The sequence below is a fragment of the Manis javanica genome, chromosome 3, assembly GCF_040802235.1.
Source record: "Manis javanica isolate MJ-LG chromosome 3, MJ_LKY, whole genome shotgun sequence".
NCBI classification, from domain to species: domain Eukaryota; kingdom Metazoa; phylum Chordata; class Mammalia; order Pholidota; family Manidae; genus Manis; species Manis javanica.
In genome coordinates this window covers 38,858,090-38,874,677 of record NC_133158.1, presented here as the reverse complement: position 1 = coordinate 38,874,677, position 16,588 = coordinate 38,858,090, and the positions used below count along the sequence as shown (strand labels likewise).

At 54.8% G+C, this 16,588-nt stretch overlaps 1 protein-coding gene across 22 annotated transcripts in view; it reads left to right on the top strand.

Annotated features, from left to right (window-relative positions):
* DIP2A (disco interacting protein 2 homolog A) overlaps positions 1-16,588 on the top strand; it is a 123,714-nt gene that overhangs the window by 101,642 nt on the left and 5,484 nt on the right. For 7 of the 22 annotated variants that reach the window (XR_005062772.2, XM_073231178.1, XM_037023734.2 and 4 more), the window contains 12 exons: positions 169-370; positions 1,268-1,377; positions 1,446-1,526; positions 4,036-4,159; positions 8,578-8,699; positions 8,867-8,978; positions 10,239-10,348; positions 10,802-10,932; positions 11,418-11,586; positions 12,068-12,238; positions 14,031-14,149; positions 15,223-15,280. Coding sequence is in view for 15 of the 22 variants with exons in the window: in XM_073231178.1 (XP_073087279.1) it covers positions 169-370; positions 1,268-1,377; positions 1,446-1,526; positions 4,036-4,159; positions 8,578-8,699; positions 8,867-8,978; positions 10,239-10,348; positions 10,802-10,932; positions 11,418-11,586; positions 12,068-12,238; positions 14,031-14,149; positions 15,223-15,280 (1,509 nt within the window). In the remaining 7 variants the exon portion in view is untranslated. The other 15 variants (XR_005062774.2, XR_005062773.2, XM_037023735.2 and 12 more) reach the window with 14 other exon arrangements.

Below are 16,588 nucleotides of genomic sequence, written 5' to 3'. Positions count from 1 at the left end.
TTGTCAGACTGTCCCCTCGGCCTCTGGGTCCTGCTGCGCTCACACTGAGCGGTTCCCAGCCTCCCAGCTTCTTACTGTGTTGCTGTGTTGGTCAGCATGTTGCCAGACGCCACTGTGCCACCTTCAGGACTCAGACCCAGGCCTCCTATCGGTGTGCTTCTCTTCCAGGCAGTCGACAGCATCCACCAGGTGGGCATGTACTGTCTGGCCCTGGTTCCTGCCAACACCTTGCCCAAGGCTCCACTTGGAGGGATTCACATTTCTGAAACCAAGCAGCGCTTTCTGGAGGGGATGCTACACCCATGCAATGTGTTAATGTGCCCTCACACCTGTGTTACCAACCTTCCCAAACCTCGCCAGAAACAGCCAGGTTAGTTGTTCCTAACAGTCGGTGTCTGTCAATCTTAAAGTCGGTGACAACCACACTGGTTGAATGACAGTCATTTGGACCCTGCATCTCTGAGTTAGGTTTGGAGCCAGAGCAGGTGCTCCTCAGGTTGGTCACCACTTCTTGTTCCCTGGAACTGAGCTGCAGGGGAGAGAGAGCTCTGCCACCTCGCTGGCCTGGGGTTTCGCCCTGCCTAGAACCCATTGTAATAACTGAATTCAAATGGCGTCTTAGGTTTGGAAGGCTCGGTGCTGGCTCCCTGAAAGCAGGAATCATGCCCAGGGAAGAGGAGCTCGGGCATGGTGCAGCGTCCCATGGAGAGTGTGCGCCCCTCTGCCCTGTGACCTGCCGCAGCCGCAGGGCCGATGGGACCTAGGAAGTCTCAACACACATCCGTCTCCCTTCCCTGATTTTACACATTTAAAAACTAATTTTAAAGACCAGCTCAGCTATTACATACAGTTTTTAATTCCTGTGGTCATGTGAATTTTTAGTAAATGCCTACTTTTCTTTTGCTGATTATTGAAAACTATATATATATATTTAAGTAAAATATACTTAATGAGGAAGATTTAATTTCCCAATTTATATCTACAATAAATACAACAAAACAGTGAAATATATTAAGAGTATAGCTATGATTGAGGTCAAATCGTATCTCCCCAGATATGTGCCAGAAGGTAAACTTCTTAACCTGGCATTACTTATATTTAAGAGAGAGATTCTCTCTGTAATTCAGCATAACCTTGTAACTGGTTCCCTGAACATATGTGTTAGTGAAGAGTTAAATGCTTATTTCAAATAAGTGTGATGGAAATAGTTATGTGTTGACCCTGTATCAGAGGGAAGCAGCTTCTCATCCGGAACCCTGTTTCCTAGAGGTCGGACCGGCCTCCATGGTCGTCGGGCATCTGGTTGCCGGGAAGAGGACGGCGCAGGCCTCTGGCCGGGAGCTGGCTCACCTAGAGGAGAGCGACCAGGCCCGGAAGGTACTGCAGTGCCCAGGGGGTCGCGGGCCTCCCTCTGCCTGCTGATGCCTGAGCCCGCCTCTTCGCAGTTCCTGTTCCTGCCTGACGTGCTGCAGTGGCGGGCACACACCACTCCCGACCACCCACTATTTCTGCTCCTGAATGCCAAGGTGAGGGCTGGGCCCGCTGGTGCCTGTGGGTGCATGGGGCCCTTGTCTCCAGTCCACACGCCTCAGCGTCGTGACTGTGCAGAGTGGTGAGCCCTCGTGCCTCGGTGCCGTGTGGCACGGTCTCTACTGGTCCTGCTGTTCACGAAACGCCTGGCTTTCACACAGTTCACACAAAAGCATTTCCACTGATCTTGTACTTAATAGGAAAATTCTCACTAACCCAGTTTTTGGTTAAGAACAATATACTTGTAAGTCCCCCTAACCGATCTAAAAGGAAATGTTTATTTTGTAAACTTAAGAATTTAGACTTTCTGTGTTTGCTTATAGCTTAACAGGACTCAAGCACTTACTGCCTCTCCCCTGGTGCAGGTTCACTTCATGGTTCTGGGCACTGTCGCCCGTGGATCACAGTAGGTGCTTTCAGAGCATAAAGTAGCTGTGATCCTCACACCCAGGCTGTCGGCCAGTCAGCACAATGTGAATATGTGAAAAGTCAAATGACAATAGAAGTACTGCCTGGCCTTCTGTCAGGTGTCAGGCAGGCTGTCACCCCCTTGCTGCTGGGAAAGGGCAGCTCACTGCCTTCTGAGAAACGCTGGTCTTGCTTTCATCACTGATCGTTTTTGGCCACTGTTTCTTCATTCAAAAAATATTTATTGATGCCATTGTTAGATAAAAAGGGCCCCTGTTCTCCGAAGGCTTAAAATAAGTCTCCCCTGCTGAAACATTTTTGTTAAGAGAGACTTTGTGTCCCACGCTTGCTGTGTCACCACGGATCTAGAATAGTGCTCAGTACACATTTGTTTCACTGCTGATGGGGTTTTAGGCAGCTGATAATTAACGACTGACCCGAGATAAAATCATCCCATGAGGAGTCTGCAGATGAGCACAGCAGGGGTGGCACATAGTGCTGAGTGCCCCCCAACCCCGAAGTGTGGTGGGAAGGCCTGGGAGGGGTTGGGTGGCAAGGGTGAGGGGCCCCGTGCAGCTCCTGACTCCAAGTGATTCCTGTGGGTTGTAAGGGGGAGATTGGGAGCAGGTGGGCACTGGGGCCTCAGGTCCGGACATGAGAGGGCAGTTCAGAGAAGAGGACAACAGTTGAGACCATGGACAAGAGGGAGGTGTGGTCAGAGCTGGGCCTGCAGGACCCAAGGGCGTCCTGTGTGTGGGCTCCAGGATTTGGCTCTGGCTGTTGGCCGTGCGCCTGAGCGGTGCAGCCCTTCCCAAGAGAGGGAGCCATGGGGCAGGGTTGCACAGAGATGCCCGTCAGGCACATGTGTGGCAGGGCAGAGAGAGCTCAGCAGTGGCCAGTGTGGCACTGCACCTGGCTTTTCCAAACCCAGTCCAGTCTTTTCTCAGGGCCACTTGTATATTTTTGCTTTTATTTTGGTTTGTCAGCCTTCTCTGGATTTGAATTGTTCTTAGGCTCCCGAGGATGTGCTGGCTTTTGGCCCAGGAGGAAGTCTGTGGCTGTGGCACAGGTGGCCCCTATTCCTTGAGGCTCCGAATCATCAAAGGGATGGGCAGGGCTCTGGGCACTGGGCCTCCCAGCATCTGCCCAGCACTGGCATTCTGCCCTTGGGCTGGGAAGTACGCGCAGCTCGCCTGTACAGAGCCTCAAGGCTCCTGCCAGCAGCTCAACGTCCATGCAGGTCTGTGCAGGGAGGCGCCGTCAAAAAGACAGGTTCTGATGTCCCACTGGCCTGTCCCAAGAATTATGATGATTAGACCCTGTTGCACTTTTGATTTTCTTAATGCCTACATGTGCTGTGAGGCCTGCCTGATGCGGGTCAGCAGAGCGAGGGAGCTGGTTCCCAGCCCAGGCACAGACATGCTCAGCAGAGAAGAGGTGAGCCAGTGAACTGGCTCAGGTGTGGAGAGTCCCGTGCGGCCATTAAGGCAGCCCCAGCGCTTTGAAAATGCAGGTCTCAGAACAGCACAGGCCTGCTAATCTGGTGGATGTGAAGTTTAAACTTGCATGACAGTATAGGTTAGGGATGTTTATTGTGTATTACATATGTATGTGCATTTATATTCAGGATAATGGCTGCTTCTAGACAGGGAGAGGTTGGAATTGGGGGTGGTAACAGTGGCAATGATTTATTTTACAATAGAAAAATCGAAACATTGTGGCAAAACATTAGGTAGCCAGAACCTGGATTTTTATGTTAGTCTTTATAATGATGTTCTGTTTAAAAGATTTTATCAAAGAGGCCAAAAAGGCTTTGTTTAATTGCTGTGTCTCAAACTTCATGGACAATTTGGACACCCATTGCTCCAGGAGCCCAGGGGGTACCTGATGGCCTGTCCCTTTGCCTCAGCGGGGCAGTCAACACAAGGGTTGCATTTGAGATAAGGTGACTAGAAAGACAGCCTGCATGTTGAGCGGCACCTCGTCCCACTCCTGACTGCTGGGATCAGAGCGTAGGGTGCCCTTGGCGTGGGCACTGTTGCCCAGGAGCAGGCACTGCCCTGGATCAGCAGATCTGCCCGATGTTTGCTTCCCTAGGGCTCAGTCACGAGCACTGTGACCTGCGTCCAGCTGCACAGAAGGGCTGAGAGGGTGGCCGCGGCTCTGATGGAGAAGGGAAGGCTGTGCGTCGGGGACCACGTGGCTTTGGTCTACCCCCCAGGTGAGCACACCCAGATGTCCTGTCTTCACAGCTGTTCCCAGGGGCTGGCGACAGTCACCTTCCCCACAGATTCAACACTTTTTCAGTACAGGACCCGTGGCGTCTGGCTCCTGGGACCCCATAGCAGGTTTGGTGTTCACAGCGAGCACCTTACGTGGATGCCCCCTGAAGTAGTGGGTCCACTGTGCCCATGCTCATGCTCTTTTTAGTACAGCCTTTATTTGTGTTCCTTTTGCTCCTCTCACCTGGCTGTTCTTTCCCTGTCTCCCCACATTTTATTACCATAGTGTAGATACCTGTAGCCCCAGCCAGGCACCACACTTCCCTTTGCATCTGTCATCCTTCAAAAGTCATGTCTCCTGACCTCTGTAGTCACCATTTCTTTACAATTTGATTACCCAAGTGGGTATTGCCACGCGTCATAGTTTAGTCTGCCAATTTCCTTTAAATACGGTATATTTTTAAGTCTCTTTACTTTACAGGCTCCTCTGTTCCCTCTCTTCCCAGCAGTCCATCGGCCAAAGCTCTGGTCTGACCTTGCACTGTGCCGGCCCACAGTCTGCATGTGGCTGAGTGCAAGCTCAGTACAAGTGGACGGACCGCAGTTTTTCCTGCAGTCGGCAGCTCAATCTAGGCCCTGGATCAGATGCTGGCTCAGCTCTTTTGCGAGGCTCTGAGTGGTGTGAACTGTCTCATGGGAAACGCCATGCCGGGCCAGCCTTTCTGTGGTGATAGCAGCCATTGGTGATTACTGTTCCCATTCATCCATTCATTATGGTCACAGAACAGTGATATCCTAATTCTGTCATTTCTTTTATTAGCTGTAAAAACTCCTAAACAGACATGTCTCTTCATTAAGTATTTGGTCACCCAGTGGTGGAATTCACATGTAAAAGGCAGAATCATATGTTGATTCAACACTTTTTCAGTACAGTTAATTTTGTTTCCTATCAAACTCCAGAGGTGACCAGTCGATGGATTTGCAAATGTATCATATGGACTCATGGATCCAAACATGTCTGTTGGGTTTCAGTCCTTCCCTGGACTTGGGTCACCTTGGTTCGGGCAGTGGGAGCCTCTGGTGGCCCTGGGTCCTCAGGGACGGTCTTCCAGCCCCTGAGAGCCCCTGGCTGCCCTGCCCAGACCTGGAATCAGCCACTGCTCCACGGAACCCAGGTCCTGGCCCCACAGCAAAACCTGGGCCCTGTGTGTGCTCACTTCCCCTGAGGCGGCCGCTCTGGGCCTGTCCCGAGAGCACAGCTAGGATCATGAGCAAACACGTCTCATGAGTTCACACTGTTGCATCCGATTCGAATTCAGGATTCTATGCTTTCACCAAATGCCTTCTCCATTACAGCTCCTTCTTACCATACCAAAAATCCTGGTTCCCTCAGACAGAGGAGCTGACTGCATTGGAGTAGTCCATGTTCATTCCTTACTTTATCCCGAAGTAACAGTAGTAATGCTCTGACCACCTGTATGATTTTTGAAACAGTTACAAATTTTTTGCTTATGCATTCTCCACCCTGTTTTCTTGCATGTGCTGTGTCTGGGGCTCCCATTCCCCAGTAGCCACTGGCCAGCAGCCCACATGTGTGTATCTTTCTGGTCATGTAGGTTTTCTGAAGGCTTTTCTCTAGTTGATTTTTCAGGAAGGGTTCATGGGGGCATCCCCTGAGTTCTTGCATGTTGATAATAGTTTGCACACTTTAAGACAAAAAAATTCAACTAAGTAAAATTTAAAGATCTTACTGGCTTTAGTCAACAGTTCATGAATCAGGCAGCATCCATATGGTAGATAGAAAGGAGCTCCGAGGAGCTGTACAGAAGGAAAGGTTTTTATAGGTGGAAGCGGGTGGCAACAAGGACGTCATCCCAACAGAAGCAGGGTGGTCGGGCAAGCCATTCTCCTTTAAGGGACTGGGGCCCATCAGGCAGACGGCCTCCCTCGTGCCAACCGGGTCCTCCCTGCCTGCCTGGCCAGAGAGTCCATTGGGGGGGGTGGGCGCGCTGCCCTCCAGCCTGGGGTTGGTGACGTGGGCTTCTGCCCCACCCTCCCGTCCTGAGGCCTGGGTTCCGAGAGTCTGCTTTCCAGCCGTCAGCGAGATGCTTCCCCTAGGTCTGGCACAAGGGCAGAACACCGGGTCGTCGTTCTCTTACTCGGTGACTCGGGCCTGGGCCGGGACAGGAGTCCCTGGCCTCTGGCTTCTCTTGGGTGTGTCGTTTCTCAGGGTGCTGGGTGGTTAAGGCCCCCTCTCCCTCTCCCCTCTGTGAGCAGTTGCTTGCCTATAGGTTTTCCTTTTTCTTCAAAGCACAGGAATTACTGGGATGTGCCTGGTGTGAGTCCTTCCCCACCTCCTTGCCCTCCCCTCTTTCCCTGCTTCTAGAGCTGCCCCCGCCCGGTCTTTGGCCCCGCCCTCCCACCGCAGGTGGTCTCCGTGGCAACCACTTTCTTATGCTTGCCTGTGGTGACGTCTCTCTGGCCTGGTGTCCAGGCCACGGGTCCTGGCAATGACTGTTTCTTCAGCTTATCTGGGGGGACACTGGGCTACACTGGGCACTTTCTCTGGGCTGGGACTCCTGCCTCTCAGGGGAGTGAGGGGTGGGGTACTCGTCCCAGGGGTTGTGGATACCTGGGTGACAATCCACCCAGGAACTGGGGCACAGCAGCAGTCTGGTTTGTTTCTGGACACGGATACGTGGCATGTGAGCACCGCAGGACTTTCCCCGGCACTACAGTTCCTTCCATCAGCGCCCTGGAATGTGAGGTTATTCCTCCACAGGGGTGACTGTACCTCCCTCTCCACAAGCTCTGCTCTTCAAGTGCCCCTGGGTTCCAAGCACCTGTCGGGCTGCAGTCCCGTGGGACGCACTGCAGGAAAGGCAGGGCTGACATAACCGGTGGGTACTGCCCTAAGTGGTTCAACACAGGAAAAAAAAGACAAAACCACAGGTAGCAGACACGGTGCCACCTTGGTTATTGAGAATCCGAGTGATGAAGAGGGCCTGATACTCCTCTCTGCTTTGGGGTACACTTAACGCTCTTCCTACAAAAAGCTTAATGAAAAAAAAATACATGGTAAAGTTCTAAACTTGAATTTTAGAAACTTACCAGCAGAGGGAGAGTATGACCACTGCTGAGGGCCGGAGCCCCGAGGGCGCAGAGGCTGTGCAGGAGCACTTCTGGGGTGAAGGAGGGTCCAGGACCTTCCTCCCGTTCTCAAGGGGGTGAGCCAGCACTCTCCGAGTGCTGCAGGGGTGGGTGTTGCAGTAGCCAGCCTCCCCCCGTGCTCCGGGATGGGGCCTGTGCTTCCAGGGAGCGGCGTGAGCTTCATGGGCCAGCAGGAGAGCTCCCAGTTGCCTTTCATTTGTGTCCAGTCTGATGACACTATGTGTGCTGGGCAGAGCGGCTGTGCCGGCAGTGGACACTCTCATGCATGTTGTCTGCTGTGTGCCAGTGCACCAATGCCCAGCCAGGCCCTCCCTCAGTCCTCTTGCCACCCCGTGGGCACAGAGCAGGGGGTTGCTCCCCAGGGCAGTACTGGGGGGCTGCCCAGCCCCTGGTCTTATTTCTAGGCACTGACGGGGCATCAGGAGCTTGCAGTCTGGTGAAGCCCAGGAGTCGGGTTAAATGTTGTGTATTTATTTTGACTCTGGAGTGGAAACAGCCTGAGATGATGTCCTGTAGCCTGTGTAAGCCAGGTGGCGCTTCGGATGATTTGAGGGCAACACCTGGAGGCACTTGCAGGATGGGAGCACCGACATTCTCAAGTCGGACTGAGTTCAAGACCAGAAAACAGGTCTGAATGTGGTACAATGCACCCTAAATTCCAAATACGGGGAATTTTAAATATTTCGAAATTTGAAGGAACAGGGCAGTGGTCCCTTGTTGCCGTGTGTTGTCATGAGCAACATGGGGCTGCCCTAGCCTGTCCCCAGGGGCATGGGCCTCCCTACAGATCCAGCAGCACCCCCAGGAGAGTCCACACAACCTGCAGCTGTGTCCTGGCACCGACGTGCAGCAAGGGGTGCAGGGCCTCCATGGGACCCCTCCTGCCTTCTCTACTGCCCTCACCCACCTGCCCGCCGGTCCTCTGTGCAGGGGGTGCCACAGGGTCTCCGCTCCTCAGGGCCCCAGCCTCCCGTGCCCTCTGGGGCCTCCTTCGTGCTGTGGCTGTGCCTCCTCCTGCCTCCCTGGCCCTGGGTGGAAGCAAGGAGATAGGCCTGCCCCGGGGGCCAGCTCCTCTCCAACCCTGACTGTGCTGAGCTCTGTAAGTGCCTTATTAGTCCGGAGGAGTCGCGGCCTTATCCAAAGAAAGCACAATGGCATCCCCCTTGTCTTTTTGCCTTTCTGTGGCCTCAGACACAGTGGGCCACATCTGGACCCGCACTGACCCTCTGCCCATGTGTCTCCCCAGGGGTGGACCTTATCGCTGCCTTCTACGGCTGCCTGTACTGTGGCTGTGTGCCTGTCACTGTGAGGCCCCCACACCCCCAGAACCTCACCACCACACTTCCCACTGTCAAGATGATCGTAGAGGTACCTGCCTGACACTAACCCAGCAGGGGAATGGGATCCTGGGCCTTTGTGTGGTGGGACCGGGCGAGCTTGTCCTCTCCTGGTCTAGTTGCTTTGTCAGGGCCCTGCGGGCGGGCTTTGCCCCAGGCACACCCACCCATGCCTTCAGGGTCCCCTGTGCTCTGCAGGTCAGCAAGTCCGCTTGTGTCCTCACCACACAGGCCATCGTGCGGCTGCTCAAGTCCAAAGAAGCAGTGGCCGCCGTGGACGTCAGAACCTGGCCGACCATTCTAGATACAGGTACAGGTCCTCAGCACCTCAGCGTTTGCACTGGCTCCTGCCAAAATGAACCCCCTTTCCCTTTCTTTGATGTAGGGATTACATTGTTGCTAGCCAGAAATAAGTTAGATAAGAGCAGCTTCAGTAAATGGTGAGGAGGCTGCCAAAAGGAGCCCCCCAGCTGGATTCCTGACGCCCCGTGTTCCCCATCAGAGCCTGGGCACAGAGTGGAAGGACTTGCCAAGCACAGATGCCCTTTCTTGGGACAGGGTCTCTGTGGTTGATGGGTGGGGGGCAGAGTCCCTGTCGCAGGCCTGTGTGCCCGCCCCTCTCTGTCCTGCCTGCACAGAGCTTGGCAATTGTGGGGACATGGACAGTTCCCGCAGTGCACACACACACACACATGTGCACACATGCACGCACGCATGTATCCTTTGTCTCCATCACTGGTGAATGTTGCCATGCCCCATGAAATGCTTGTGGGCCAGCTGGGAAGGGCTGAAGACCCCCAGCCTCTGCCCCGAACCATCAGGTCAGCCTGAGTACCTTTGCATCAAGACATTTGAAACCAGCAGCGTGCCCCGGCTGTGCCCATGCTTGTGGACCTGGCGACGTGGGTGCCAGTCAGCCAGCAGACAGAAGACCTTCCATCCCCACTGCACCTGGCAGGCACCTGTCTTTGCACGCCAGGGCGCCTCCTGTGGGACATCAGGGGCTCTCATCTGCGGCCAGCCGCGTGATAGGCATCAGCAAGAGCCGGCCTGGGGCCCAGGGGCAGCCCTGGGTGCTCACTGCCTCCAGCATCCCACTGCTTCACAGGCTGCTGCAAGGTGGGGGGCTCCTGTCTGGGCCTCACCTGTGTCGGCCCGCGGTCTTACAGGAGCTCGAGGTGCACAGAGCCCTGGGAGCCTGTCTGTGATGATCTCACTGTGGCTGGAGTTCTTGTCCATCTTGGCCTTGCCACAGACTCTGCGAATGTTGGCACACCCCTGTTCCCCTGACCTTTCCCACTGCCCAGCGAAGTGATTCCGTGCACCTCTCACGGGGTCTCTTCCCCGCCTTGTGTGCCCCACACCTGTCCCTGTCACCGCCCGCCCAGCACCATCTGGGAGGATCTGCTGCATGTGACGTCTCCTTGAAGGCTGATGGGTCCCCCGTCCCCACAGGCAGCCTGCCCCACTGCTCTGAGCTCCTCCTCCCCAGGGCTCCCGGCACGAGTCATGGCATATCTCCTGAGAGCCTGACGTGACTTCAGCACCGCTGGTGTCTCCTGTTCAATAGATGACACACCAAAAAAGAAGGTGGCCAGCATTTTCAGGCCCCCCTCCCCAGACGTGCTCGCGTACCTGGACTTCAGCGTGTCGACCACAGGCGTGTTGGCAGGTGTGAAGGTGGGTCCTCTGACCATGGCTCCTGCCCACCCCGACACGGAGGGCAGACAGGATGCTGGATACAGGCCTGGCTCCAGAGCTGGAAGCAACAGTATTGTCCTATAAGTATGTGTTGAATACCAGTTAACCCCAAAAGTAGATTAGCCTGGAAGTAATGCATACTCTGATGTTCAATGATAATGTCTAGACCTTCTGACTTATGACTGGCCTCGAGGAGCAGACAGCTGTGATACCTCCTTACCAGGAGCCCGGAGCTCTGTTAAAATTATTCATGATGCTGAAATCACATTGAGAAGATCATTAATGTGCCATTTCCTGGGTGTTATTTGGTTTATATGGGAGGTTGACCAGCCGTGCTTTAAGGAAGCAATACTGTTTGGCTGCTGTGGACAGCAGCCCTGCAACTAACCCTCTTCCTTCACATCACTGAACAGAAGTGTTTTACTCCCTAAGATGTCGCATGCAGCTACCAGTGCCTTGTGCCGCTCCCTCAAGCTGCAGTGTGAGCTGTACCCCTCGAGGCAGATCGCCATCTGCCTGGATCCCTACTGTGGCCTCGGCTTTGCCCTGTGGTGTCTGTGCAGGTGAGTGGGGGAGGGTGGAGGTGGAGGTGGGAGTGGGTGCAGGTACCTCTGCACACCTCCTGGGTTGGGATTGCTCTGAGGCTCTGTAGAACCATAGCATCCTAAGACATTTTGGATGTCTGGAAACCACGATACACGTGTGAGGTAGGTTGGAGTCTGGGTCTAAAACTGAGTAGAGATACATTTTTCATTACCTATGAACACGATCCATTGCTTATAATTGAGAAGAGGCTACTTAATCCCATCAGATAGCCAGCAGTGAGCCATCTTTGGACCTACCCAGCAGGCTGTGTCCTTCTGAAGTGCTTGGAGGGAGCCCAGGACCCCCACCCCCAGCATGTTCCTACAGAAACTGTGGGGTCACAGGGCACAGTGGTGGCCTGATGTGGCGAGCAAAGAAGCGAGGCATCTGGGGGTGCGTGTGTGGGGCGGCAGCGTGCCCCAACGGCCTGACCCTCCACCTCGGCCCTCCCGGGCCCTCGCAGTGTCTACGCAGGACACCAGTCTGTGCTGGTGCCGCCGCTGGAGCTGGAGAGTAATGTGTCCCTGTGGTTATCGGCCGTCAGCCAGTTCAAGGCCCGGGTCGCCTTCTGCTCTTACTCAGTGATGGAGATGTGCACCAAGGGCCTGGGTGCGCAGACCAGCGTCCTCAGGGTGAGTGTGCGTCCGTCCGCCCCGCTGCTCTGGCCCCTCCTCAGAAGTACCCGGACGTGAGGGGCCCAAGGGACTCCCAAGACCTCTGCAGGCAGTCAGCAGAAACAAAACCTTGTCCAAGCTGAGCCACACCTGCTCATGTCCCCTCTTCCGTTATCCACCCTGCTGTGACCCCTCACAGCACCCCACCTGCCCCTGGGGAGGCGCTTCCCTTGACGTGCACACCCCATGTGGTGGGAGAGGAGGATGTGGGGTGGGTGGGGCGGGGGCTGCCGACCCCCCTCCAAGTGCACTTTGGGGTCTGAGGTTTCAGGGGCCCTGGGGGCCTGGGCCGGAGCTGTAAGAGCTGCATGCTGGAGGGCAGGTGTCGAGCCGGCATGGATGGGCACCCTCTGTTGCCCTGTGCTCAGAACCAAGGCTGGAGAGGTGGGATTGCATTCTGCTTGGGCTCTCAGGGCCTGGCCTCCCTCTCCTCTTGCAGATGAAGGGGGTTAACCTGTCATGTGTTCGCACATGCATGGTGGTCGCCGAGGAGCGGCCCAGGATCGCGCTGACGCAGTCCTTCTCCAAGCTGTTCAAGGACCTGGGCCTGCCGGCGCGCGCCGTAAGCACCACATTTGGGTGCAGGGTCAACATGGCCATCTGCCTGCAGGTGAGGCAGTGGTCGGCTCCTGAGTCCTTCACATGTGAGTGGTTGAGCGGCTGCACCCGTCTCTCATGTGCTGAGCCTTTTATGTTTCATTTCCAAATAGAAGTTTATCTTTGAGAGCTATGAAGGTTTTATTTTAAAAGCTATTCTATTCTTGTTGAACAAAGGCTGTCTTGGAAAAAAACAAAATTGTTCTTGAAGGGTGACTGTTATCTTACCTGGAAAAATCTAAGTTGGATACAACATGCAGCTAGTTTTTTAAAGTAAGAATAAGCTTATTATTTTAAGAAACCAAGCAATTTTAAATTGAAATATTAATTATGTGATAATTTTTATTGCCCCAAGTTCATTTTTGAAAGATTAAGGTATTTTACTTACTAAAAGGAAACAAAGTTTCAGAAATTGAGCGCTTACTGCGTGAGTTCAGTGCTGCCTCAGATGACTAGCCACTTCCCAGAGTTTGCACTGATACTCTATTTCCCAGCTTTCTAAACACCACACTGAAGGCCTTACTCATCCACGCCATCCAGACATTGTTGGGAGGAAACGGCACGGGGACCAGAGCAAGGCCCAGCCGGGCTGTTTCCCGGTTTCCAGAGCCTTGCCCAGCTTTGGTGCCCCTTCCCCTGGCAGGCGCAGGGCAGGCCTCGGCAGCAGAGGCCGCCGTCCTGTTCACCCAGAGTTCCCGCCAATCCCTGTGAGCACAGGGAGGCTCTGCTGACCTCTCCAAGCTTCCAGCCCTCGCCGAGTGGCAGGAGTAGGTGACGTCCCCTCCTAACTCTCTTTCTGTTGTAAAAAATGCAACTGAGCCTCTTGCCAGGCCGCCAGTTGGTGGCTGTGAGACCTTGCTGCCTCCCCAGCATCTGGAAGCCCACGTCTCCCCAGCGTGATACTCGGAGGTGTGCGTTCTGTTGGTTGGCATGATCTTAATGGGCTGTTCAAGTCTGTGCTATGAGACGAAGGGACGCGCACTGCTCTCTCTTACTGTGTGTCTCTCGTGTGGCCACTGCTTTCTGTGCCCCCCGTGGCCGTCTTCCTCCCTGTCTCGCTCTGCTGGCCTCCTTGGCCTCTGCCAGCCCAGCAGGCTGGGAAAGCTGGCTGAGCAGGTACGACATTGCTTCTACCTTGAGGTGCCTCTGTGTTCCCATGAGTTCATGTGGCCTTCCTGTAAATGCCAGACAAATGTGTTTATTTTGCTGTCTGATTTTGCCCCGCCGTGTATATTGTTCGACATAGCACAGAAACTCCTTTCTAATTAGAGCAAAACCATTTTCAGAAGAGTGTGACCCCGAAAGCCTCGCCTCTGGAGGAAGGGTGGTGTTCGGTGTCAGTGAAGGTTTTGTTCTCGTTCCAGGGCAGGTGTAGGTTATGTTGTCTGGGATCTCAGAGACGGACACCGAGCAGCGTGTCCGTTTAAGTTCATGTTCCTTATCTAAATAATGGAACATAATGTCCTTTAATGAGGATCATCCTCAAGTTTCAGGTGAGAGGAGAGAAAAGTGAGGGTGTCATCAGGCTCCCCTCGGCTCCAGCCGGCGAGAGGCCAGCCCCCCAGAACCATGTGGTGTTTTCACATGGCGTAGAGCGGAGAGGCCAATCGGGGGCAAAAGCTATCAGACTGGAATGGACCCTGTGGCAGGTGACGCTCCCATCAGTGTCACTGTGTGTCTCGCTCTGTTTCCAAGCCGGGTGACGTTTGAGTCGAAGGAGAGTTCCCCAGGGCCCGTCACTGTGGGAGCAGAGTGGCTGCCTTGCTGACGTCCCCGGAGTATTGCCACATGCTGTGCCTGTGCAGGTGCAGACACGGCCTGAGAATGAGGTGAAGGGGGGTTCCTCTGACTCTCTCCTTCAGGGCACAGCTGGCCCGGACCCCACGACCGTCTACGTGGACATGAGGGCACTGCGCCACGACAGGTAACACTATCCACTCCAGGGCCTCCGGTGGGGCCTGCTGCGACCAGACCCTCCCGCATCCTCATGGTGGTGGACAGCTGGCCGGGGCAGGAGCCTGCCCACGGGTGCCTGAGCTTCCCGCCTGCCTCACGGTGTCCTCCCAGCTCTGTCCCATGACCGAGAAGGGCGAGTGACCCAGAATGCAACTGTAGCTTTTTATGGGGTAGAAGACAAGTAAATGGCAAGGGTGTTTTTTAATACTATTTTAAGACAGGACTTAGTTTTGCATCAGTAAATGTGTGCTGGGGACCAGGCGTGTGCAGGCACACCTGAGACATTGCGGGTTCCGCTCCAGACCACTGAAGGAGAGCGAGTGCCGCAGTAAAGTGAGCCACAGGAGAGTTTTAGTTTCTCAGTGCATGTAACAATTATGTTTACATTACACTGCAGTCTGTCCAATGTGCAACATCCTGTCTGAAAAATAATGGACATCACCTTCATTGGAAAACGCTCTGTTGCTAAAAAATGCTCACCATCATCTCGGCCTTCAGCAAGTTGTAACCGCTCATCACAGACACCATGACAAATAAAATAATAATGAAAAAATTGAAATAGTGCAAGAATTACTGAAATGTGACACAGAGACATTAAGTGAGCAAATGCTCTTGGAGGAATAGCACTGACAGACTTTCTCAATACAGGGTTGCTACGCCCTTGAGTTTGTTAGAAAATGCAACATCTGCAAAGCGCAACAGCATGAAGCATGGGGGACGGGGTGCGCCTGAGCCCGGGGCTCTGGCCTGCAGACAGTGGGGGGCTTACAGGGATGGGGCCGGCTGACCCCAGGAGGGCCCCACGGAAACCTGGAGCTCCTGCCCTGTGTGCAGCAGGTGGGCCCAGCAGGGAGAGCAGAGCAGGTGGTCACTGCTCCAGGGTCACAGTAAGGTCATGAACAAAGGCTGAAGACTGGGCTACTGTTGACAGGCTGGTCTCACAGTGATAATCAATTTCTGGTTGCCTTATGAGTTGCTTTTGTAAAGATTGCTCTTTGTGTGGTAAATTTTATTCTGAAACTTTTCCCTTGTAATTTTTAGGGTACGTTTGGTAGAACGGGGTTCTCCGCATAGTCTGCCGTTGACGGAGTCTGGAAAGGTAGGGGAAGCCAGGACCTGTGTCTCTGTCTGTCGCGTGTCAGTCCTTGGAAGGTGCTGGAAACCGACGTTCCGGGGCATGCAGATCGGCTGTGGTCAGGGCTGGGCTGGTGCAGGAGGCTCCTCTCCTCACAGAAGCACATACAAGTACTAGGCTAGTAGGTCTTCAGACACACATCTGAGCTCAGAACTGAAGATGGAAGGACTTAGGGTGCAGAAGCCCAGAAGGAGCTCCTGTCTGGACCTCAGGGCCACAGGGCTGGGGCCAGTGCCTCCACACTGTCCGGAGAAAGGTGTCCTCAGAACCAGGGGTGGTTTGAAGGGGGAGGAAGCCCACCGACCCAAGCGGGCAGTGTGATGAGGGGGTGGACGTCACTATGTGCCATGGCTCTGTGCCAGGAGACAGCAGGGTGCAGGGCAGAGCCATGTGCCCAGCATGGCCAGCAGCAGGCAGCACCCAGCCCCGGCCTCGCGCAGCTGCTTTGTGTTCCTGTTCAGCTGAGGGCCCGTCTCTGCACTGCACCATTCTAGAGTCAAGAAATGGAGATTGTACAGCCCGTGCAGCCTGAACAGCCACGCGCCTCTGTACACACCCCCGTGGCCACTTCTGCTGTTAGGGAGGCAGCAGGGTGAGCCCCTGGCGTCTGTGACAGGACAAGTGAGGAGGAGCCGTGTGCCTGCCATGGTGGCTGGGCCGTCTCCTGAGCCAATGCAAAGGTCCTGGGCTGGGAGTCACCGCAAGCCTTGTGGCTGGAGTAGAGTTGGGGCAGAGGAGCAGGAACAAGTGAGTGACCCACAGGCAGGCAGAGCACCCGAGGGGGTCAAGGCGTGCTTAGACTCCAGGGAGGGTGCGTGGTGGCAGCAGGGCGGGGCTGTGCCCCCCCATCTCTGTCAGAGCCCCCACGGAGACGCGCCCCGTCTGCAGACCACCTGCTCCGCGCCATTCCGCCTTACCCTCTTCTAAGCTTCGCGTGTTTCCCCCTGACAAACCTTGGAACAGCCCTCTTCTGTGAAGCATCCGCACCCAGTCGCAGGCTCCCCCAGGGTCGTTCTCACCACCCCTTTCTGGTCGGTCTTCCTTCTCTTGTATTTTGCTGTTAGAGTGACTTAGGCCTGGTGGATCTGTTTTCTGGAAGGAGAGCTCTGGCTTCAGGGCTTAGGTGGGCCGCTGCCGGAGAGGTGGGAGGCTCCAGCAGCACCCGGGAAATGCAGGTGGTCCTACAAGGACAGCACAACAGTGGGGAGAGGCGAGGGCCTGAGGCCAGCCCCGGGCAACAGCCTGCATTCTCCCGTGCCTCCCGTCCCTTCC